Source organism: Syngnathus acus, chromosome 2 (assembly GCF_901709675.1).
Source record: "Syngnathus acus chromosome 2, fSynAcu1.2, whole genome shotgun sequence".
In the NCBI taxonomy this organism is placed as follows: domain Eukaryota; kingdom Metazoa; phylum Chordata; class Actinopteri; order Syngnathiformes; family Syngnathidae; genus Syngnathus; species Syngnathus acus.
The window spans coordinates 20,913,630-20,937,543 of NC_051088.1; the positions used below are offsets into that span (position 1 = coordinate 20,913,630).

General features: G+C 41.3%; 1 protein-coding gene across 1 annotated transcript in view; it reads left to right on the forward strand.

Annotated features, from left to right (window-relative positions):
* Window positions 1-23,914, forward strand: part of LOC119132924 (partitioning defective 3 homolog B-like) — an 82,188-nt gene that overhangs the window by 53,166 nt on the left and 5,108 nt on the right. The window contains exons 20-23 of the mRNA XM_037268470.1: window positions 6,436-6,534; window positions 6,650-6,913; window positions 11,641-11,752; window positions 20,944-21,020. Of these exons, the coding sequence (XP_037124365.1) occupies window positions 6,436-6,534; window positions 6,650-6,913; window positions 11,641-11,752; window positions 20,944-21,020 (552 nt within the window). The remainder of the gene's footprint in view (window positions 1-6,435; window positions 6,535-6,649; window positions 6,914-11,640; window positions 11,753-20,943; window positions 21,021-23,914) is intronic.

Below are 23,914 nucleotides of genomic sequence, written 5' to 3' on the forward strand. Positions count from 1 at the left end.
CAATACTGTAAAATAAAATCACTTAAATCAGGGGTGTCAAACTAATTTTTTTCGCGGGCCGCATTGTAGTCATAGCTTCTTTCGGAGGGCCATTATGACTGTCAACCCAAATAAATGTATGAGCACCTCATATTATATACAGTAAAAGCTACAAAACAAACTGACAAATAACTCGTTTTCAAATCAGACGAGTAAAAACTGGTCAAATATTTAAAAAAAAAAACATTATTAAAAGTGAAGACAATTTGCAATTCTAGTCATGACACACAAATTGTCTTTGCGGGCCACATAAAATGATGTGGTGGGCCATATCTGGCCCCTGGGCCTTGAGTTTGACACCTGTGAATTATGAAAGAGCTATATGACGACCCACAGTAAAATGGGGGCACTTCTCTCCTATACGTATCTACGCCTACAGTGTGGTGAAGAAATATGGACCATTGAAAAAAATATGTTTTGCGCTGACGGAAGCAAAATGATGCAATACCTAATACCGCCACTGGTCAATGAACTGCAGGTGGATTTCTTTGATGAATCATCTCAGATAGCCATCTCATCTTGGAGTCTTCAAGAGCCTATTCATTCATATTAGTATTCCCTTTTATGAAATATACATTAAGCTCTTCGTTTTGCCCACAGCTCCAAGCGCTCTCTTGTGTATACGCTTTATTGCTCCCTTACCACATCCCTATTCATCCCTTGATGAACCTTATGAATTGTTGATGCAAAGGTCTCTGTTCGGCAGTTCTTTAACGGCATGCATGACGATTACTTACTTATCAAGGGTGGCTGAAGCGCTGATTTCCACCATTTGTTCACATTTTTGAAATTCTGGTCTTACTCGAATCCATTATTATTCTCAAGCTTTGTCTGTCAATCCGGACCCCGATGCAGTTTCTCAAAATTAAAGCCTGTGTATTATTGTCCGCCCACCACTTCCACTCGTAATTGTTTAAAAAAAATCGTGAAAAAGTATTATTGTCTGAAATTAGTTTTGCACAGGAGAAGCAGCCTTCTTTCTGCGCTACTGAGGCGCAATTCTAATTTACAACTTTCCAGAGCTGGCAAATGGACACAGGCGCTATCGCCGTCACCAGCCGCTAGAAAACAAATTAATTTCTCCTTCCACTTTCTGCCATCCATTCAATGCAACGGGCAGCTTCCCTGAAATGATGTACGCGTTTGCTGGCACTGATGTGAGCTGCCAGTCAAATGTCAGAGGGATGGGGAATCAACACTAAGGATGATGAGGAAGTCCTCATGCATATATATCAGCTGATAAAGGCGAAGTCACAACAAGCTTCTGCATCTCCATTTCTTGCACCTGAACCGGCTGCATTTTTCAGGCATTTCCTTGATCTTCTGTTCCGACACAAAAATCTTTTAAGATTTTTTTTCTTTACTTTAATGTTACGACAACACCTTTTTTTTTTTTTTATCTCTGCTTTCTCAAGATGCCAAATGAAGTATCTTTTCATCCCCTTCTGCAAACTAGAACCCAAGCCTCAGTTAAATGATAACTAACTCCACTTTGAATTTTCTAAAGCTTCCAAACAACTCAACACACAACTTTTCTGTCTCTTAGCAAGCAAAACAGCCCTCCCAAAAAAAAAAAAAATCTCTTTCATTCAAAGCTGCCGTGCATCATTTTTTTTCTTTTGCTTGGAGGGTAAAATTACGACCCAAGAGCTTTACTGCACGTGGTTCTCTTTGCCAGCAATCATTTAAACAGTGGCATTTTTCAAATGAAGTTAAACATTTTTTTAATTATAATTATTTCTATTGCCAGTGACTCATCCAGTTGGGAATATGAGACTGCCATTTAGCCAGTGAATTATTGTACGCGAGGTAATTATCAAATGAAGCACTGAGCACAGACTTCCATTTGTGTTGATCAGCTATGCAGTTCATCAGTTCTTATGGAGTTATGTCATTTGAATTGACCCTCAGGGACGGCCAGTTTGAAGTGCAGACGCGTTGGTCTCGGCGAGACTGCTCAAAAGCGCTTCGGCTGCCGACTGCCCCATCACTCAGCGGCCAATTAAAGATGCAACAGGAACCGGTCATGAACAATTAGTATTTCATCATACATAGTCATCCACACTAATCCACGTTGGACGCCAGGAAGCGAGGATGCATCCGCTATGTTGTCTTGTTGTCTTCATGCCAAGAGTGATGGATGGATTTTGTTGTTTAATGTTGGCTAATGACACACACATGTAACAACTTACTTCCTAGTTGTGTGACCAGACTAAAACACACAAGAAGCAAGAGCTCTGTGTACTGGATGAGGGATGTTCAGGGAGTGTAGATCACAACCCAGATGGTCTCCCAAGACTTTCAGTCTCTCCCAAACCTTCTTGAGCACCTTCGTTTAAGATAGATATTAGCTGGCTGTTTGCATTTGTGGCTTAACCCACAATTGTAGTTCTAGTTTAACTCGTTGGCTCAATTATGGCGTCAGACGTATATTAGTGGGTTACATACCCAATTCTGACCTTGGTTTGTTGGATGTGGTACTGACAGATGGAGCCGGAGTTAGAGACAGGACAGGAAGGAAGTTAACTGCAAAGTCTTTTGAAATTATTTCCTGACATGTGTGCACTGAGCACTGTGCACCTTTATGATTATTGTTATTTTCATTTTTTCCAAAGTTCAACTACACTTTTGGTCTTCTCCAAGTAGTGTCCATTATCGCAACTTGCAAGCACACCCTTCCCGCTATTCTCGACCCCAGCGGTAGCTCATATGATATTGAAGTATGCAAACTGTGCATGGTTTGATTAAAACAGGGCTTTTCCTATTTCCATACTTGTGCTCCCCTGAGAGTAGCCTGCTGTGCGTTCTTGCATGCCTGTCTCCCTCAATTTCTTTCCATCTCTTAGATTAGGATCATTAAAAAAAAGGTTATTTCCCGTTAGGAAATTGCGTTATGTATGTACGGCAGGTTGTTGACTGTGCTGGCATGGTGTTTTGGAAAAATGCCACTCCATACTTGGGATGCACAGAAAAATGAACATTCTTGGCCCAAACAAAAATGAGAAAAACAAGGCTAAAAAACGGAAACACCCCAAAGAAATTAAAATCCCGTCGCATTATTGTCACTTCACAGACGCATTCCGTTTACATTCGAATCTAGTCGCATTTCTGTGATGTTAGCATCTACATAAAAAGATTAGCTGTAACAAACAAGCTGAATTTGAGCTGGTGGTTGTAGTCTGATCCTCATTTGCAACAAGACCCTACTTAAGTGTAGAATCCTCACTGACTGCGTGTGCTGTGAATGTTATTAGGTTCCCGGCCTGAAATAGTTTCAGCATGTAGGAAAGGGAAGCTCTGTTACACAAGTCTACAGTGTTAATCTCTTTTGAGCGGGCTCTCTCTTCCTACAGCAAACTCCACTGAGATATGTACGCGCCTCTCAAAATACATACAGAGCAATCTAATTACTGAGATAACAGTTCTGCTTGGATGATTAACTGTTCTCCCTGTGCCTCATCGCTGTGGCATTGCCTCCAAACAGTCTATAGCTAATCTCCTTATTCCTCCCCAGCTGAGCAGCACTTTCATTGGCGTTTTTTTATGCTCGCTCATCTCCCCTCATCCATTTTACGCTCACTTTGGTCTTCCCTCTTTTTCACTATTCTTATAAGTGATCAGTCTGGATTTTTTTTTTCCATTCCCAGAAATTGTTAAGGGTACCATAAATGTTGGTAGTACATATAAAACTTTTTGGTACCCCATGTTAAAACATAAAAAAATAATGGGACTGTACCTTAAACAAAAGTTTCAATTGGTCCAAGGTTTGTCATTTTTGTACACCAGCCCAAACGAAAAGGGAGAACAAAAAGGTTTTTTTTTTCCAAATAAGTACGTCCTTTTTTCATTATAATAAACATTTATAAGCAGTAACAAAATTAGACTTTTATCCATGGGAGTTTATCCAAGGGGGTTATGCAAGACTTTTTTTTTTTTACCACCCCTGAAAATTGTTCTGAAAATGCTAAGAAACATTCACTTTGTACGTTTTGTATGTAGAGATTGTGGAAAATTGGAAAACACTCAAAAATTAATTATATGGCAGGGCATCTGGCAACCCTCCTGGTATGCACTCCCACCCACCCTCCACCCAAGCCAAGGACAATAAGAATAGGAATCAGTCCTCCATTGTGTTCTTGATTACTGTGTGTCGTGTTTGTCTTGTTTGAATTCATTGGCAAGTTATAGCCTACTGTGCTACATTTTACTGGCAGCTATGCAAGTTAGCATGAGAAATGCAAGATGTTGGCAAATGATGCTACGCCATTAGGTTGTCTTGCTAAAGAATGATACACATAAATCACAACAGATGTACAGTGCTGACAATGCAACATGGTGCTAAAAATGTTATATTTAGGAATAGCACCATCGGGAGGATTCCATTAAAGGGGTAGCAGTAGTTGATCAGTAATGACCAGTCTGCTTCTTGACACTTGTCAAGACCAAGGCCCTTAGTTCAAGAGGTGCAGCATTGTCTGTCTAGTGTCTCTCCTTTGCTGTATGCATGTGACCTTCCTCTGTGTGTGTGGTGTGCAACACAAAATATGCAGCTGTAGAAGTGAAATTCTCCTCAGTAAAATCGAAAAATATAGTTTGCTTCACTTTGGCTATTCCCATGACTGCTTTAATATATGTAAATAAGCTTGCTTTGTGTACAGTGAAATTGTCATATCCCTACTATTCAGTAAGGTAGCTTGTCTATCATGCCGCAGCCCATACATACTTACCTTAATATTCCAGTTTTTTATCTGTTTTTATTGTGGATCTGGAATACAGCAGTGGTGGGTAAGGCTTGCTGTCTTGCATTTCATGCACTTGAGAACTCGTTGCATGTTGGCGATAGGACTAGTTGAGAAAGTACACCATGTTTATGCGCGTGAAGGGATCCTGAAAATATCTTGAAAATACACGGTTGATATTTGCGCCTGTTTTACATGTCAGACAAGCAGGAATTTGATTATTGTTTTTCCAATCAATACCGTCACAGTGATGTGAGCATTTGCAACATGGGAAAATCAAAATTTCCGCATTCATTTTTAGGAATTAAATAATAAAGAAGGATGGGTAGGCTATCAGCACAGTTGGTAGGTTTAAAATGGAGGTTTTAGGAATGTATGTATGCATGAATTGGAGAGTGTCCTCATAGCAGGTACATGTCTCTAATTGAAAGTCCCACCCTCATTATGTGTCTGTGGATTTTATTTATTTTTACATTCAAACCTCAGTTGGGTTTCCTCCTCCTAATTAATGCAGGTATAATGAGTCCAGATGTGGACCTCTGCCCTCTTGGAATGTTAATTAACAAACTCTGTGAGTACGTCTTTAGCGAGGGATGCTATCTAACAGCTTACACAATCAAATAAATCTGCTATTCGGAATAATAATGAGTAAATATTAATTAAGCAGGATGATGCCTAAGAAGATAATAGCGCTAACGTTCTTTTCCCACCTAGCTATGTTGTGTATGGCAGGAATGAGGTAACTAATGTTCTGTTCGGGCGAAGCCTTAAGCCTCTATCCTACTGAGCAGCAAACAATTGTAAGCGATTTCTAAGGGTTCGTTCAAAGTCCGACAAACGGTCGGCAGACGTTCACTTGTACTTTGCTTGACGCAAGGGAATGTTTAACATGTGCAAAATATCCTTGAAAACTCAGTGTTGGCAAAGGTTTTGCGAAGGTTTTGTGAACATTTGCGACCTTGAAGGAACCCCAACAAGAATGCGACATTAGGTGACTTTGAAAAAAACTTTTGTTCCCAATTTTTGTTCCCCGCTCAATGATATAAGTCTGCTAGCTGTCATGCTGTTTTTGAGGCAAGAGGAATATTATAGGTATGATGGTAATGTAGTGTGGGATTACATCATGGACAGGAGGAGAAATTTGTATCTGCTGTCGGTACCTTGAACAGGCAAGATGAAGACAATAAATAAACCTTAAGATACTAATAATTGGTTTGCCTTCAGTCCAGTTTTGAAACTCTGGGCCAACATTCTTTCCAGTAGCGCTAATGAAAACCGTCTCGCTGTTAATGAAATAAATGCACGGACATTAGATTGCCGCACCAAACCTTCCAAGGCAATATTGAGATGAAAGAATCTTAAATATTTCAAGTGAAAGGCTGAATGAGGAACACTCTACCGAATTTAATTGGAAAAAAGATGCAGCACTTTAATAACATACAAGATAAAAGTTTCAAATATTCATGCGTTATATGCTGAACGACATGATCGCTCGTAATCTCTCTTGATTGTCATCCTCATTAAAAAAATATATAAATTAATTTCCACTAAATAGTCTACCGTTAATAGGTTTACATGGGTTTCAAGGATTAAGTCAAAACAACGTAACTGAAGTCATTAAAAGATGTTTCTTCTGCAACGTCCCTTTCTTGTTCAGGTTTGGTAAGAAGAAAGATGACAAGAGTAAAGTGGCAAAAAACAAACTGGAAGCCTGGAGTGAGGAGGAGGTCGACAGGTTTCCTGACAACAGTGAGAGGTAGGAATCAGCGCAACTCTGACATGAAACAACCATAACGTTCTGAATCACTGTGATATCTTTTTCGTTCTCCCCCCTACCTTCTTCTCTCCTCCCTAATTCTGGTCACTCACAGCTACGATCCGCGGTATGCCGAAATCAACTTCAGCCAGCCCGTCCCCGCTCCACGCTCCTTCCCCGATGTGAAGGATGATGACAATGACCCCAACTATGCCCAAATCAATAACTTCCTCCAGCCAAACTCATTGCAGCCAACTGGTCGTACCCCTTCCCCTGCAACTCCCGTGCACGTGGAGACCAAACAGCCTCAGGCCTCTGCCGAGGAGTTGGAGGCGCTCTATGCCAAGGTCAACAAGATTAGGCAACAACCTGCAGAAAGGTGAGATCAAGAATTTAGTTACGTCGCATATTATCCAATGGTGCCTTTGTGGGAAAGGGTCATGAAATAGAGCATAAAAAAGGGAAAAAAAATACAGAATATAATGCATACAAAATCAAGAATGAAAAATAGTTAAAAAGGATTAAAAAACAAAGAACATAGAGCATAAAAAAGGGAAAAAATACAGAATACAATGCATACAAAATCAAGAATAAAAAACAAAAGAACATAGAGAGAGAGAGAGAGAGGATTTAATTTAAGAAGAGCCTTCCTGTACCTGTGCCCTGGGTCCAGTGAGGTTCAGGTGTTCGTGTCGTGGGTGAGTAACGTGTCCCGTGTGATTGAAAAAAAAAATGCCTGTGGTTAATTTATTGATTTCAAAGCCCAAGTGTTTTGATGTTTGTGAGTTTAAGCTGTTTCTAACAGTCAATGGTTGTCAGTAGACTCCGAAGCATAACCCTAGCGCTATCCCCCACCAACATGGAGACCATATTAGGCTTTTGGTGACATAACCTGTTTTCGAATCTCCGTCAAGTGTTGGTTGAAGTGGCGTCGGTAGTCCATTTACATGGATGGTGAAGGTTATGCAGTGAAAAACAGATACAAATGAGGACCCTTTGTATTCAGCTTCTAAATGCTTAAGAACAGTTCAAGTTTGTCAAGTAAGTCCTTCCTCTTGAATTATACATCAGAAGAATTAGCGGCCTTGGAATTTCTGCGTTTAAATTTAGCTATGTAATTCAGCATGTGTAGAATCTGAAGAAGATAATAATACAAATGTTATCATCTCCACAATGAAATAATACAGGCTACTTTAAAGCTCTCTGCATGCTTAATTCTTTGAAGAACGGAATTCTATTGACTTGCAAATTGCAAAGAGGATGACAAGAGAAGGGAACAGATGGAAAGACATGGCAGAAGGAGGGACGAATAGCATTGAGAGAGTGGGCTTGTGTGTTAGCGCCACAGAGTACATTGGAGGATGCAGACAAAGAGAGAGCAGGGATAATTAGCCACACTCCAGCAGCCTGACAGATCTGTTGGACCACTTTAACTCATTCACTAGTGCTGGTTGCTTCATTACCGGCCCGTTTTTTCTATCTCCTTCTCTGGCATTGCCCCCCCCCCCCCCCCCCCCCCCCGCTTTGCCAGTAATGAATCTTAGTTTTTAGAAGTAGCATAATAGATGAGGCACCTTCTCAGTCCACGAATCACCGAAAGGCACATTTGATCATATTTTAAAGTGTACAACAATGTGTTTCGGTGAAATCGAAATGACCTAGATTTAACGTATGTTTCAACACGCGTCCTCGAATGAATTAATCATACGAGCTTTTTTTCCTTCACCTCAGTTTGACTGGTTAAGCGCCTACAAAGGGACACTGCTTGCTTGTGTGACTTTTATTTGCACTCTTAAACAGACAGACGTGCAGACACAGGCACCTAGTTTTTTTTTTTTTGTGTAACCTAGCAACAATGTGCGTGGTCCAGTGACAAATCATCGCTTACATTCATTTGACTATCTTTTAAGAGCTTTCCTTTGAATATCCTATGTTAATGTGAGATTAAGGAGAGAGTTTTGATATTTGAGAGGCTTTTGGCAATCCCCATTCATTGAATACCTACAATTAGAATTTCAAATGGGCTCAAAACTAGTTAGAGAACCCGGGGCATGGAGCTGTCATTCAGCCTTATATCTCTTGGTGTGTGGTGGCTTTGTTTAAATGAAGAAATTTCTTCAATTAAAACTAATCCCACTTCAATTAGTAACATTTTCATGGCGTGCTTTTGTAAAAATACACCAACGATCAAGAAGTATGATTGACTCATTTGGAGTGAGCAGCTTTGAGTCATCCAAGTGAGCGACTGTAAACTGAGAATAAATATGTGAGGGACTGGAAAATATTATGCAAGACATTCTACGCTACGCATGGCAGGAGTCAGAATATACTGCACATTTTGAAAGCTGAGTGAATTTGGTCTTATTTGAAAATATGGTTAAAATTAGAATCAAACGATTCTGCAAAAAATACGCAACCCTCGGTATATTAAAGCCATCGTGTCTGTCTTGAGTTTACTGTATTCCCCGGGAATAGCCCACCTGCGTTTACATTTTATTGGTGCAAATAAAGATGTTCCGTCTGGGAGATGAGAGGCATGGTGAAACACTTATTGCAATGCAGCTTTATCCAACTGTTTTTTGAAGCCAAGTCATCCACAGAGGAAGCCCACCCCCCACCACCACCACACCCCTCATCCTGTCAGGCTATGAACAGTGGACTCCCAAGTGGGTGCCTATTTTACTGCCGGGACAGTTTCATTAGTGCCTCAGATGGCAGGTGCATGTCGTGATGGGCGTCACATTTGATTAGCGCCGTACGAGAGTCTGACCTGTAGCAGGAAAAGGTTAGCTATGCTTGTCAAAAGGTATTAAGGCAGAGGGCCCTTGTCATACTGTAGCAGGGCCAGGGAGTGGGAGTGGAGATATGATGATGAATTAATCTTTATTTCGAACATGATTTCAAGAATAAAAAACAATAAAAACAAACAATATACATCTCTGTTCGAAAAGGAGTTGGAAGAAGCCTAAGCTTATCATGTCCTACCCGTATCCATCACTTAGTTCCAAGTGAGAACATTAAACTACAAAAGAACAAGAGAAAACAACAAAAACAGTTTATAATCCCAAAGTTTGACAGTAGTCACCTTCATTTTCCTGTTTTTTGGTAATTAGAAAATATCATTCCTTTATACATTTTTTTTAAATAGAACTATATTTCTGCTTTCCTTCATTTTATAGAAGATAGAAGAGCAGTAGAAGACTTGTCTTTAAAAAATACATTAAAAAAACAACAGTGAGCTAAATTTAAAATAAAAAAAGACAAATGACCCACTATTTGTTAGTGTTCTCGAAAGACGCAACAAAATCTATTTCTTTAGAGATCTGTTCTTTCATCTCACACAAACTAAAAAAAAAAAGGACTCAAAATGAATCAATTTAGCAATACAGAAAGTGCAATGAACTAACTGTAGTATTTTCCGACTCATGTTTAACAAGCACGCTGAGAGGCAGTTTTAGCTTTCAGTGAGACTGAGAAAAGTATAAAAGATGCCCTCCTGAATGTTTGCAGTGCCTGTCTCTTTGTTGCCTTCCAAATGGGAGCTCCTCCGAGCTCGTCTGGCAATCGCCATCGCGTACTTTCATGTTTGCTTACCTCCAAGATCCAGACAGCAAAGAAAACTTTCCACCTTGAGCTTCTCCTCGCCTTCCTCTTCCGAGTGTGTGTTGTCTCTAAATCCGTGTCGAGAAGTATAGAGGTCAACCGGTGGCATCAGACAACTTCTAATTAGTCTCCTCCTTCACAAAGATACTGAAGACAGAAGAAACTTGTGTTACCTCACATTCTGTCCTCCCATTTTTTGCTCTCAGTGTGTATGTGTCATTGCTTTTACTCGTCTATGCAGATTAATGCCTCTTTGCTGTGTCAACCACACATTTATGATTGGAGTACTCGAATAAAGGGATAAAAGAACTTTGCTGTCAGTGTTTGAAATAAAGCCCCCCTTGCTTCAATCTAGAATAAGCTTGTCGTCCGCCATTAATATGATAATTTTGATATTGTCGCTCATGACAGCCGTAGCCGTAATGACATAATTACAGTGTTGTTCATTTCTTATCACAATGGAAGCCCCTAATTAAGGGACCAGGGATTGGCTAATGGGCTTGGCTCAAGATGGGTGGCATGTAATGAAATATTTGCCTGCTTCAGTGTTGGTTTGTCCAAATATGAACTTGGGCTGGGGTCGCTTTACAATGTACCGTCATCAATTGGTCTAAATACATTTTCACCAGGATGCTACGATTGCAAAAAAAAAATGGAAATGTTCAATTATTGAAACGCCCAAATGAAGCTGAAATATAAACACAGCAATTCCAAGACTAACCTAGTTTGTTAACAACCACAAAAGCGGCAGCACAGAGCTTGGTATTGATTAGCTGTGCATTGAAAGGAACCAATTAAGTAATTCTCAAGACGCACCAATTAGCATCACGTGGTCTAATGCCAATTGACAAACATTGGCGAGGACTTTGCGGACACACTCGTGAGTTGAATGATAGCAACACTTTGCATATCGCTACTGGCACAGAGAAGTGTATGAGTCAGCCATCTCTCCTTGCTCTCCAAAGAGCTTCATTAAATCACAAGAGGGTCACCATCTTTACCATGTACTAAACTGCCGGTTTTAAATGGGTTTCTAAGGTTGTCCTCACTCACACACATACACACCAACACACAGTCAGCCATGAAGAGAGTTAAAGGTGAAGGCTGTGTACTTCCTTAGTGAACCTCTCTACCTGCTACCTAACTGTGCTGTCAAAGTCAATACCTCCAGCAGGTCAGAGCATTCCAGCTACAAGAAGGACTTCCAAATTGTTGTGTTACAACTCCATTGGGTGTTGAACTCTTTTTTTTTTTTTTTTCACCTCAATATTCCCTTCAGACTCTGATGCAAGCATGTTTTTGTGAATGCTATCTATCTGCCTATCAATCACGATGGACTCGTTACCAGCCAAAAGATGATGCTGAGTGTATCATGTTCCTCCTAGCTTTTCATTTCCCTGCTTTAGTCTGAGCAGACTCTCAATGTGCTTGGATCCATATTTGCTGTTTGACTCCAAACACTGCCAGTTCATATCACTAATGCACTTATGCATCTCACTACAGTGATCAGCGGTCCCAGGGGATGCGGCGGGAGTACCCTCAGGCCCGGGCAGCTCCAGGCTATGAGGAGCTGGACGCAGCCCGACGTAGAGTGCTGGAGAACGATCCACACCGGGTGAGTGGGACTTTACTTGAGGTGAAGGAATAGAAATGAGACCTCATTTGGATGAGAAATGTTAAAATGGTTTTGGTGATCAAAATCCACATGAAGTAAAAAATCTGCTTAACAAGCTGCTCCTCCGACCCCCGTGTTCTCCACTTAAGCTATTTTCAGCTCATGCGTTAACATTTGCAGGTGGCATATGGCTTCCAGGCAGCACCTGCTCTTCTCTTCATTCAGTTTATGGAAACAACTTTTAGGCTGGTGACATTTCATCCGTACTTCATTAAGCTGTACCATGACAAGAACAGTATAAGAACATCATCATTATTGTTGATGTCACCATCCATCAGTGCTCTGTAATGGCTTCTCCTGACCAGTCCACTCAGTTGTCTTGTGTCTGAGTCTTCATCGATTTGAAGAAAATGCAGACTTCTCTTAACGCTTTACGGAAATCAATAGACACTTATCAGGCATTTTTGAATGGGAATTTTTCAAATGGTAAATCCCCAAATCCTGAAAGTCGTACTATACTTTGACCTGACCACAGTGAATCAGAGTTGGTTTCATATTTCACAAGGCTCCAAGGCACAACCAGTGGCATGGATGGTTGGAATTATGGGATGGATTTACTGCCTAACTTCAACCTGCCTCCTGCTGTGGCTTTTTCCTTTCTTCAAAGTCATCTCTGTTGACTGAGCAGTGAAGCTGTATACGCTGATCGTCATTAGCCGCTCGTAGTCTCACAACACAGCTGCTTTCTTTGTGGCCTGAGGCCTGTGTTGCTCATTACACGTCCCCGTACACCCTGCGTCGCTCCCTTCTATTGCCCGCCATTCTCTTGTTATCCAAACATTGATACAATTAAAGTGCAGCCGGCGTGGGTGTACCCTCTGATCGTTTTTTTTTAACCCCATAAAAGGCAGCTTTGCCAGTCGTAAGTATTAAAAGTTATGTTTTTCCCCTAATGAAACTCCCAATCACATACGCACACATCGTGAGAACGGGAAATTCAAAACAATCAAACGTTCTGGAAGTAACACAGGAAAAGATGAATCTAAAATAGGAAAGGATGAATTGTTATTTTGAGTGAAACAATGGAGAATATTTACAAATAAAGGAAGTGTGTTACCACCCGTTGATGCTTTTCAAAGCAGTTTTTTGGATTGACATTAGCAATTTCTAGCGTTGTTTTGAAAATAGCTAAAGAAACGCTAAATTAATGCTAAGAATAAATCCTAAGACAAAATGCGGGCATATGCCGATGTGTATAATTATTTTTATGTATCGTTATTATAGTGACCACAATGATCAGAGTTATTGTCACAATATTGGTAAAAAATTAAAACAGTAGGCATATATAAATAAATATTCTGTTCACTGCCGATACTATTGCAATTGACAAGATACGTCACAAAATGCAATGAGCAAGCATCAACAAAGCCGTTAACGCTCAAAATACACCCACAAGTCTTCCTTGCGGGGCAAAAAAATATATCTTTTCAGTCGTCACTTTGGAAGCTTCCGTTTTATAACGCGATACATAAACACATCTGCTCGCCGTCCTCTTCTTCTTCTCCCACATTCATCCAACCTCTTTGCAATAGTGACTTGACTATTTTTTGTAGAGTTTCTTGCCTTCAAATTGACTTGTAATATCCCCATTTTTTGCGTGAATTCCTCTTTATGCATGAGAGCCGTATCAACAGTACTTGAGTGTGCCATTCACTTGTATGTATCGACCTTGCACGATCAACCCTTGAGCCGCCAAGCTGCTTTTTTATGAGTTCCTATTTCTCTAGCCTTGGCTGGTTAAAAGGTTTTTTTTCACAAGCTTCTCAGCTCAAGGGCAGGAGTACCTCTCTTTCACTCTTTTTTTTTTACAAATACTTATGAAAGCAAAGGTGAGTGCGTGTCTCGTTGCTCATTTGAGCTAGTTGATCCCGAGTACAACACTGACATAAACTAAAGAGTCTGGTTACAGTATCTATTCATGTCCTCTGTTTATTCTTTCACTAGTCTGCATGTGCAGAAGGTGTGCGGCGAGCCCCAACTGAGTGTATTTGACCCTGGCTTTTAAAAGTCTGTGTGTGCGTGAGTGCGTGTAGATCAGTGTGGGTCCATAAATCTAAAAGTAGTCCTCTTCATTCCTCCGCATACTTGTTCCTTCTATCTGTGCCAATCTAATTTGCCCCTTTCTCCCATGTTCCCTGTGTCTGTGAATAGGTCACACTTCTAATTATGACAATCTCGCCCCATCATCTATATCTTTATGGAAATGTCTGTCTGCCTTTACTGGTAGAAATGTCAATTAAGTTGCAAAGAACATGACATATTTCATTTTTGTCTGAACTCAGTATGCTAAATTTGACCTTGCTTCAGTAGTTCCTTAACAACTTCCCGAAAAATAAATAAAGCTATTATTTGTTAGTTGTTAGAGCCAACTGACTAGATCACTTTTAACCCCTTCAGGTGTGGTGAAATATTTGCCTTTTTTGTAGGTTGAATGTACGTGAAAAATGAATAAGTACAGCTAAGTAACCTAACCTAAGGGTAAGATGCTCTATAAAAACCTTCGTAAAACATAGACACCAATTTATTTAACCTTTATTTAACCAGGAAAGTCCCATTGACATTAAAAACCTCGTTTACAAGGGAGTCCTGTGTAATCACTGAAGCACAGCTAAGCGAAATTGCTCGTGTAAAAAAGTTGCGACTTGAAGATGCGCATTTCACAAGTACGTGTATCGGACCTTGTTGCATTATGATCGTAACTTTAAAAAAACACAAACAAAAGTGCATCCCATCCCAAGAAAATATTTTTTATAATACGCAGCACAGTTTGTGAATACAAGTTATAAATCAAATAAATGAAAAAAGATTTGAACAAGTAATGAGAAGTAAAGTTGAGTCAGAAATGCAACTAACTTAGCACAATAAATTTAATCAATCATAATCTCAGTTGTTTTATTTACCTTTTTAATGTGTAAAGACGATGGTTAATGTTGGGGAAAAAAATCACTTATCCCTCAAATATTTGCTCTGACTAAAATTCCAGGACCTGACTTTTGACTTGCTTGAAATTTAGTGGTGACTCGACTCGTTTCCCCCCCCCCACAGTAACTGCTTGAGACTTGCTTGTGACTTGAGTATAGGTGACTTACTCCCACTTCTGCTCGACCTGACCAATTTTGCTGACTGTGACTTAACAAAACAAAAAAGATGTCTACTCTGCTATCAGAAATGTTTGATGATCGCAATGCATGCATCACCATCTACCAATTTTTCATTGCGTGATGAACAGCAGTACCGGCAGTACATTTGACACAGTAATAAAATGGCAGGAACTCGTACTTACAGGGCGTCACGTGCTCGCGAGTCATTACCACATATCCTGATTTGAGTGTCTGTTTTTTTGCATTCCCTTTTAATGTTGTGTGTGGTGCGGGCATCCATCACCTTGATGATATTTTAATGTCGCATCCTTGGGTTGTCTCTGCTTCTCCCGCCACCACCCACCGCCCCCTTCCTTCCTCACGCACTTTCCCCCAACCCTACCTCTCTCCCTCCCTCATTTTGGTCATGACTTCATAAATAAACCCCCACATCATTAAGTAAACGCACACCCAGTGTCACAGTGAGCGATGGCTTACGTTTTGTTCGCAGATGCAAGCACGCATTCAGGGTGCGGCTGATCTGCGCATGGTGCTTCATGCCCGCAGGCAAAGCCCCTCGTAGTTTTTTGTCTGTAACGAATACACTAGAGACATCAGAAAAATATTATCTCTGTTACTGTCACCTGCTATCACCAAATCCCTGCTCAGCACCCCCTCCAACGCAGCAACAGCTTGTTTCTTCGGTGGGATTCATCAGCTCCCACCCACTGTGTCCGAACAACCAGCTACTTTGTCCTGAAAAGTAGCAAACCTTGTGTTGTGAGCATCTCAGGCTGAGGAGAAGTCTAGATGATGTGCGGGCCAGCAGTTCCCCACTGTGCAAGCCTGCTGCTGGAAGGTTTTGTGGCCCACTGAAAAGCTGCTCCTGCAGACAAAAGAGCAGTAGGAGGCAGAAATAGGAAGCTAAAACTGAATATGGGGAGCGACACCAGATGACTTGTGAGGGGAAAACAAGGGAAGATGACAGAGCAACAGAGAAAAGCCACAAAAAAATCAGAAGAAAATGAAGCCTAGAGGGAAATATGGTAAGATGACAGCATCTAACGGGAGCTGGATTGTCATGAGGAGGCAGAAGGGACCAGACGGAGGCATTGACAGAAAGTACAACAGGGCAGGAAGAGACAATTGATGGTTTCTGATGTCAGAATGATGTTTTAAAGTAGGAGAATTCCCCTATCAAGCTTGTTCTACAAAAATAGCATCGAAGCACAACTGACATTAGCTCTAAATGCATAGTCAAATACCAAACAAAGGCTCGACTTAAGTGAGCTGAGACACAATCTAGAACATAAAAGAATTTTATCCGGATTCTTTCTGGGTCAAAGAGAATAAATTAAAAACAACATCCAAGCTGACATAGTGTGTTTTGGCATGAATAAATAAATCGGAATCAGTTCAATGAGATTCAAATCGGATCCTGATTAACCTTGTTTGGTTTTGCATCTTAAAATGCCTTGCAAACCTTTTACAAATCCCGTACAATTTAGAATAGATTTTTGTGACATACACTAACACAATAAAAATGAAGGAATAAAATAAATGCAGTGGTGGTAGCACTCGTAGTGTCTTTTTTATGTATAGCATATCATTTTATGCATCGAAATATAAAGTGCAATACTAATCCATGCAGATCCAGATGTCTTGACGTGGCGGGTTTAGAATTCAACACAGGAGCAGTTAAAATTTACGATGGGGCTTATTGAAAAATTCTTTCAGCGTCAACACAACTTTCTTTGAATTAGGGAGAAACTAAGAATAGATGAGAATGTTACGCTCCTGGTATCAGGAGAATCTGCAAATAAGCAGCATTGTTGGGCAAAGCGTAACGGTTAAAGTTGGGGTTGCAGCTTTCCAAGCACATTTGAGTAGAAAACGAATTCGTGGCTGACTCCAACAAACCACATAGTTTTTACCATGTGATATTCCGCAAACACGCGCCGTAATCATACACTGACGGGCAACGCCCATGCACACACAACCTCACCATCTGTGTCACCTCAACTTTGGCCACAGTTAAAAGTGCAAAAGCAGGAAACATTCAGACTGAAAGCTTCTGTGCACACACCCATGTACAAATGGACTAGCTCATAATAGGCTAACTAAAGAGATGCATTGGACCTTGGACCTCCTCTGAGATCACAAAACATACCGTGGCCTTTTACTGTCACTCTCACCCCTTTACACGTGTAACCGGGCGCACCACTCAAAGCCAGAAGTAATTAAAGGACAGCTTGCTCTCTAAACCGGACGATTGCACTATTTTGGCCCGTGTAATTACACACACACCGCACCACATGTTTTTTTTTCTTCCACCATAAACCCAGAATAACCTTGAACAAGTTAGCAGGACCAGATGCTGAAGAACAGGCCACGTTCACTTTCTTCAGCACCGGCTCCCAGACAGGAGAAACAAGTTGAACTCTAGTGTGAGGTTTCCTTACCCACTGTGCGAGCATGAGTTTTCTCATTTTAAAACAAAGTCACCATCAGTCATTCCATCCACGGATTCCTCTCGGCTGTCATTTGTGCGGAACTTCCCTCGGGCTCGGCACGTACTCCCTTCTGCTTGCTTTTATTTTAAGTCCCTTTATTCCGATGCTGCGCAGGTACCCTCCGCTCTCCCGAAACGGGCCGACAAACGCTCGTATCTGGCCCAAGGCAAAGAGCTGTGTGCAATATGCGTCCGATTCAAGAGGTTCTAGCTGGGCTTGAGCCACAGTTGATGGCCTTTTTTTGTTCCATTTAGCCATTTAAAGGCTAAAAACCTAACATTTTCTCAAAAGCCTTATAATCAGGTGCGCCTTGTATATGGACCAATATTGAGCCACTAGAGTAGGCGTGTTCAAACTCCAGCCCGTGGGCCAAATGTATATATTTTATATACGGACAAAGTTTTAAAATGGGCCATTCATTGAAGGTGCGCCTTATAATCCGGTGCGCCTTATATATGGACAACGTTTTAAAATGGGCCATTCATTGAAGGTGCGTCTTATAATCCGGTGCGCCTGATAGTGCGGAAAATACGGTACCTTTTTTCTGAAATACATCCAGACGGCAATTGCGATGATGCATAAACATTGTTAAATGTGAAGATAATTAGCAACAAACATGAAGTTGATGCACATGACTTGTTTATGCGAACCAAAATTGTCCCTAATCCAAAAATATGCAGATGATCCACTTTCTTGTTTTCACGGTTGCTTTGCTGTGGATTTGATCGGAAATCTTCCGTACTTATGGGAGGACGTGGTCGTCACAACCTTGAGTTGGAGCTCAGAGTAATACATCTACTCAAACTTGCCCGAGTAAAGAAACACCTCAGGGCCACTGCTATGGCCACACGCACGCACATGCTAATATGGTAACATTTTACACATGCTAATATGTCAACATTTTGTGTGCCGGAGGGCTACAGCCATAATTTCCTATTTCTGTTGTTTCGTCATGGTCTAGGTGAGTGAGCATCTGCTCAATAGTGGGGGAAAAAGTGCCACTTAGCAAAGCAACCCAGCAACGTTTGTGGAACAAGCTACTGCATGATGATAGTCCATACATGCAAGACACATGCTTAATTAGCATCTACGATGGTGAGAGGAAGCTGAGGAAAGAGACATAGAATGAGGAACAAAAAAGGCGATACTTTGCAGGATCCTTATTATGCTATTTGAAAAGCGACTGCTGAGGAAAGCTGCTTGGAGCAAACCAATCTGTGTGTCTCAGTGGCTGAAGCATTTGGACTCTTATTGTAGATGTGAGCATCACAACATTGCATCAAAGTCCCGTAGTGCTCCAAGAAATTCATTTCCTGAGCTCCAGCAATACTTGGTGATGAATGTGACAGCTGTGCCGCCCGTGTATGTGTGTGTGTGCTCTCAGTCTCATCTGGCACCGTCAAAGCAAAGCTCTCTAATTTGGGGAAAATGGAGAAGACTTAGTCTGTGCTCACACCTGCGTGAAGCTGGTCCCCTACCCCATGCAAAATTTAAGGGAAGTAGTCTGTTTGTGCTTTGTTTGTCCTGGTTTGGTTTCCTGCTACGTTTTTTTTTAGAGATTATTTTAGAAGACGGAGATTGTTGTCTGATTCGCTGATTGAAATCTGCTTGGAAGATTCTGCTTTGTAAGACCTCCAAATTCTTACACCAAGCAGCCACTTTCCACATATCTTTTTGCGGTTTAATTTTTTTCTCACTTCAATCTTGGAGCAATATTTGCCTGCCAGGATGACCTTGACTTTTTTTCTGTCACTAAAACTGGCTGTCAAGTTTGGATGAATGAGAATGTGTCTGAAAAGCATCTATTGTTGGTTTATGTGTTTGATTTTAAACGGGCTAATGCCTTCAGGCTATTATGGTAATATAATCAACAAACAAAAGACGGTTTTTTTCCCTCAATTTAGCCAAACACACTTCCCTCTCTGTGGAAAGTTCTCTCCCGAATATCTGCAGTCTTTACTATATAAGTCTCCTATTTTTCCTCTTTATGATTCTCATTAATATTCTTATAATAATCGCAATATACCGCAGCTCCAGCGGCCATGGCAATTTGCTTCACAATCGTGACATTGTTTGATGTTCAGTCATGATGTCTCGTTTGCTATATGTGCCCCAGAGAGTTGCTGACTGTAATTGGTTCGCGGTTATTCAGTTCAATCACATTTGCTCGATTCTCTTACTTTGCGGTGGGTGAAAGAAAATAAGAAATAAGAAAATACTGAGCCAAGATCGTCATTTCTTTGTTTATGATGCATTATATTTAGAAATGTATGGTATATTCAACACAGTCCTCCTTCATGATGTGCTTTTCAGCTTCTTTACTTTGGGGTAAAAGAAAATAACGGAAAGTGAGTCCCTCCTCTTTTTGAGTTGGTGCTGTATAACTCTTCAAAATCTGGTTTCTTTGAAGGTCTCATATATTAGCATTGTTCTCGCTGCCCTCGTAAACCTCCCCTCATGGTTTCTTCTTATTTATTACTTTTATGTCACACTGAGACCACGGGAGAAAAAAAAAAAAAAACATCTTAAGGTGAGTGCAAGCTGAATCGCCCGCCTGTCCAACAACTGCAATGTCTGTAATCATGACCAGCGAGAGGAGGTGGAAAACGTGTGGCTGGTCTTTTACGAGTTGGCGTGAAAACGCAAATATGCGCCAAAATTGCATTTGTAGTTTGACTGTATGCGCCCGCAAATGGCTTTAATCAGTGGGTGGTAGGTTTTGTGCCCCCTCCACCCTACTCTGTTGTTTTTCATAAGGCCAGTGTTGTTTGCACAAAACACACAAGCACATGTTCATCATGAGGGCGCAGTGCTCGCTTGTGGTTCCATGTGTTTGTCTTACCACATGTGGAGCATTCCAATCTTTGCTATTTTGTTGTTTGATACCAGAGAGCACATGCAAATATTTTTCAAAATGTATGGATGATGTGAATAAAATGCTAAGATCAAGATAGATTTTCCAATTTCTTCCAAAAGGACGTATTAATTCTCGTTTCTTAGGCTAATTTGATGTTGTCAGTTTACACGGCGATGCGTTTTCGCATGGGTCGGAGGGAGGAATCACATTTGTTGGGTCTTGGGCTAAATAATGGGCCATAAGACACTTAAATTACCGTATTTTCCGCACTATAAGGCACACCTAAAAACCTCATATTTTCTCAAAAGCCGACAGTGCGCCTTATAATCAGGTGCGCCTTATATATGGACCAATATTGAGCCACTACAGCAGGTGTGTCCAAAGTCCGGCCCGCGGACCAAATGTATATATCGTATATATGGACAAAGTTTTAAAATGGGCCATTCATTGAAGGTGCGCCTTATAATCCAGTGCGCCTTATATATGGACAAAGTTTTAAAATGGGCCATTCATTGAAGGTGCGCCTTATAATCCGGTGCGCTTTATAGTGCGGAAAATACGGTAAATATTAAATATTATTTGATGCCTGAGCCTATCCCAGTTGACATTTCAGGGCAGTTTTACTCCATTAAGTAGGAGACTGACCAGACTTGGTTTTCGAGTGTCAACTTTCTCTTGCAGGTGGCACCTAGAGGTGATGAATCGCGACCTTCGCACCTGTACGAAGAATTGGACCGGCCGCACGCCACACACACTAGGTAAGAGCTAGTATTTCTTCATCAATGCAAGAAGAAAAGACAGGATTATGTCGATCTTTGTGGCCCCCCCTCACCCCTCCTCCCGAACGCACGCACACATGCACACAGACGTACGCGGCCCAGGCTAATCCTCTTTGGAGCTCATAATTAAATCTGGAGTGTTTGCCTTGGGAGTGTCTACTCATCCCAGGAATAGGACTGATCAGGTCTCCAGAGAGCAGGAAGCTTGCGCGTAGAACCAGCCCGAGGACGCTCAGCACTTGTCAGACACGCGCAGCCTCTCGTGTGGCTTCACTGCCGCAGCGTTCACTCCTTGTGTTTGTTTAGCTGCTCTCCTGTCAAATTAGGAACGTAAACACGCGTGGCTCATCAGTTCTCTGTAGACGCTTTCACATTAGCGCCACGCAGCAGAGGGACGTAAGGATGCAAGGTGAATGTAGAGAGGACCTCGGTAGGAAGATGAGGAGAGAGAAAAGTCATTTCACGGCTTATTGGGCCGCCTGATATAACGGAAAGCAGGCAGCGAACCAAGAGGGCACATCGCTGAACAGAAGAACGAGTCAGAATTCAAACGAGACCTGATGACATTAGATAGTTAAGACCCAACCTTTTTTTTTTTCTTAATTAAACTATGTGGACTGACTTCAAATTAGGATTCTAATCTGTACTGTGACCCAACTGACATATATTTGGATGACCAAATATATATATTTAATGACATAACTTTGCACGTCTGCCACACTAATGGGAAGTTCGGATTCAAATCTTACCCAAGTAGTCTGGCTTCCTTACCGTTTACAAAAATATACACGTTAGGTTCAGTGACGGAGCAAAATTGTCTATAGGTGTGAATACCGGTAGCAAATGTTATTTTTTGTGACCTGCGACAGGCTGGTGACGAAGAGGGAAATTCAAGCCATATTTTAGTGATTCTAAGTATTCTAACCTGCTGCTTATCCTTCACGTGCAGTATTAATTTGCTTCAAGAAGTTCGATAAAAGGCAAAGAACTGTGAAGAAGTGTGACGCTAAACATGACCGCAAGAGGAGCAGACAAAATATCTTCGAAGTGTTGTTTTGCTTTGTTTCTTCATCGCGGTGATAAAAAAAAAAAAGGAGGTGGAGTAGGAGGAAAGCTCGCAAATACAGCAGTGAATAGAATATGTCTGTAACAGCGGAGGTTGAACTAAATCCCCTCGGGTGCCGCCGTTATTGAAAGCCATTTCCTCGCAAAATGAGCGCGGCTTTGCCATTGGCCTGTCTCTCATTAGCATCCATTTGGGCTGCCTTTGTGTCGAGCTGGCCGGGGGAGAGAGTGTGTGGGGGGTGAACATGAGTGCGTTTGGGAGTGTTTGGATAATTTACTAGCAAAGCACCTCACAGATGGGATCACATGGAGAGAGAGAATGGCTTGAAACAGAGGCAAAGTACAGTGAGACTCGCAGTCCGTAGATGCAAATTTATCTCTGCAAAGGAAAGCACAACTGGGTGCGGTGATGCCTCATTTCGAAATCTACCAATTTTCTGTCATGTTTCTCCGGTGTCAGATGTCGTATTGTCAAATCCAAGTTCAGCCTGCACGCAAAGGAAGAGGAGTTTGTGCACGGCAGTCCAGTGAACAGGAATTTAAGTGTGTTCAGGGAATGGTGGCACGGAGAGCCTCGCCCCAGGGAAGATTAGAGTGTTACTAAGCTTCCTGGCTGCCTCGCCGTTGGCTGAAGGGTACATACCCAGCCGGACGCTGCAAGCCGACATATGGACAACATTAAAATCATTACCAATTCAAAGCAGCGGGTCAGGGGCGCAGTGACCCAGCCCCAGGTTATCCAATCACAGCCCCTCCCTTGAACCATTGCCTGCAGGTGATTGGATTAAGGCTTGGCCAGGCCGATGGAGCCTTCTGCACAATGGGTAAATTGACAATGGTCGAACTTTAAAAAACTGCAGTATTGCTAAATCACCGTTTTAACAGTCTTTGAGAAATTACTCACATTTATTTTGGGTTTATTTAAGCTATATATTAGTTATTTTGTATTTTCTACCTCTCTGTTCTTTTTTCGAACTAACAATAAAACGAATATCTTTCTCTAAATAGGCCAGCCATGTTGCCGTACAACCTTATTTATTTATTTATTGTTTTTATAATGTTATATTGATGCGTTGGATCGGTGTTTGTGAAATAGTGGCGGTGACTCCCGTCGTCCTGGCCCGCCCCTCGCAGGCTTAGGAGCCCGCAAAGTCAGCGGCTTTGAAGGCTCCAAGGAGGGAGGTTTTAATAACGTACACTCAGGTAATGCAAGCAGGCCTCATTTACAGCTCAATTGCCATGAACGTAGCAGGCTCACAGCAGCTGAGTATTTCATTTTAGGCATGACTAATCAATTTACACTCAATGGAATCGTTACACTAACTCTTCTTGGTCTGAATGAGAGCGACGGAGAGATGACGTCGCAATGTCACTGCTCAGTGCATGTTGTCACAAGTGCAATCAACCGTTAAAATGTCACAAGCAATCTTAAACATAAAAACGTGTAACTCACTTAAAATATGGAGCTCACCGTCAGAAGTGCTTTATGCAGTCTAACATGCTCCAGCCTTGCTGATCCACACAAGTTTTCGACAACACTAAATAATTGTTTGTCATGTTTAATATGATAATAGTGTGTTCAATAACATTAGCAGGATAATAATGTTCGAATAGTGTTAGTAGAATAGTTGAGTTCCTTCGTTGTAACACTCCAAAAAGCTTTATTTTTTATTTTTATTTTTTACCAGGTTTCATTTCACTTTTTGTTGTAATTTGGAAAGGCAAATTGAACAAGTTTACAATGTAGTCACAACAAGCATTTTAAGGTATCCATATCTGACACCCAAAATTGGATGTTAACATTTCAG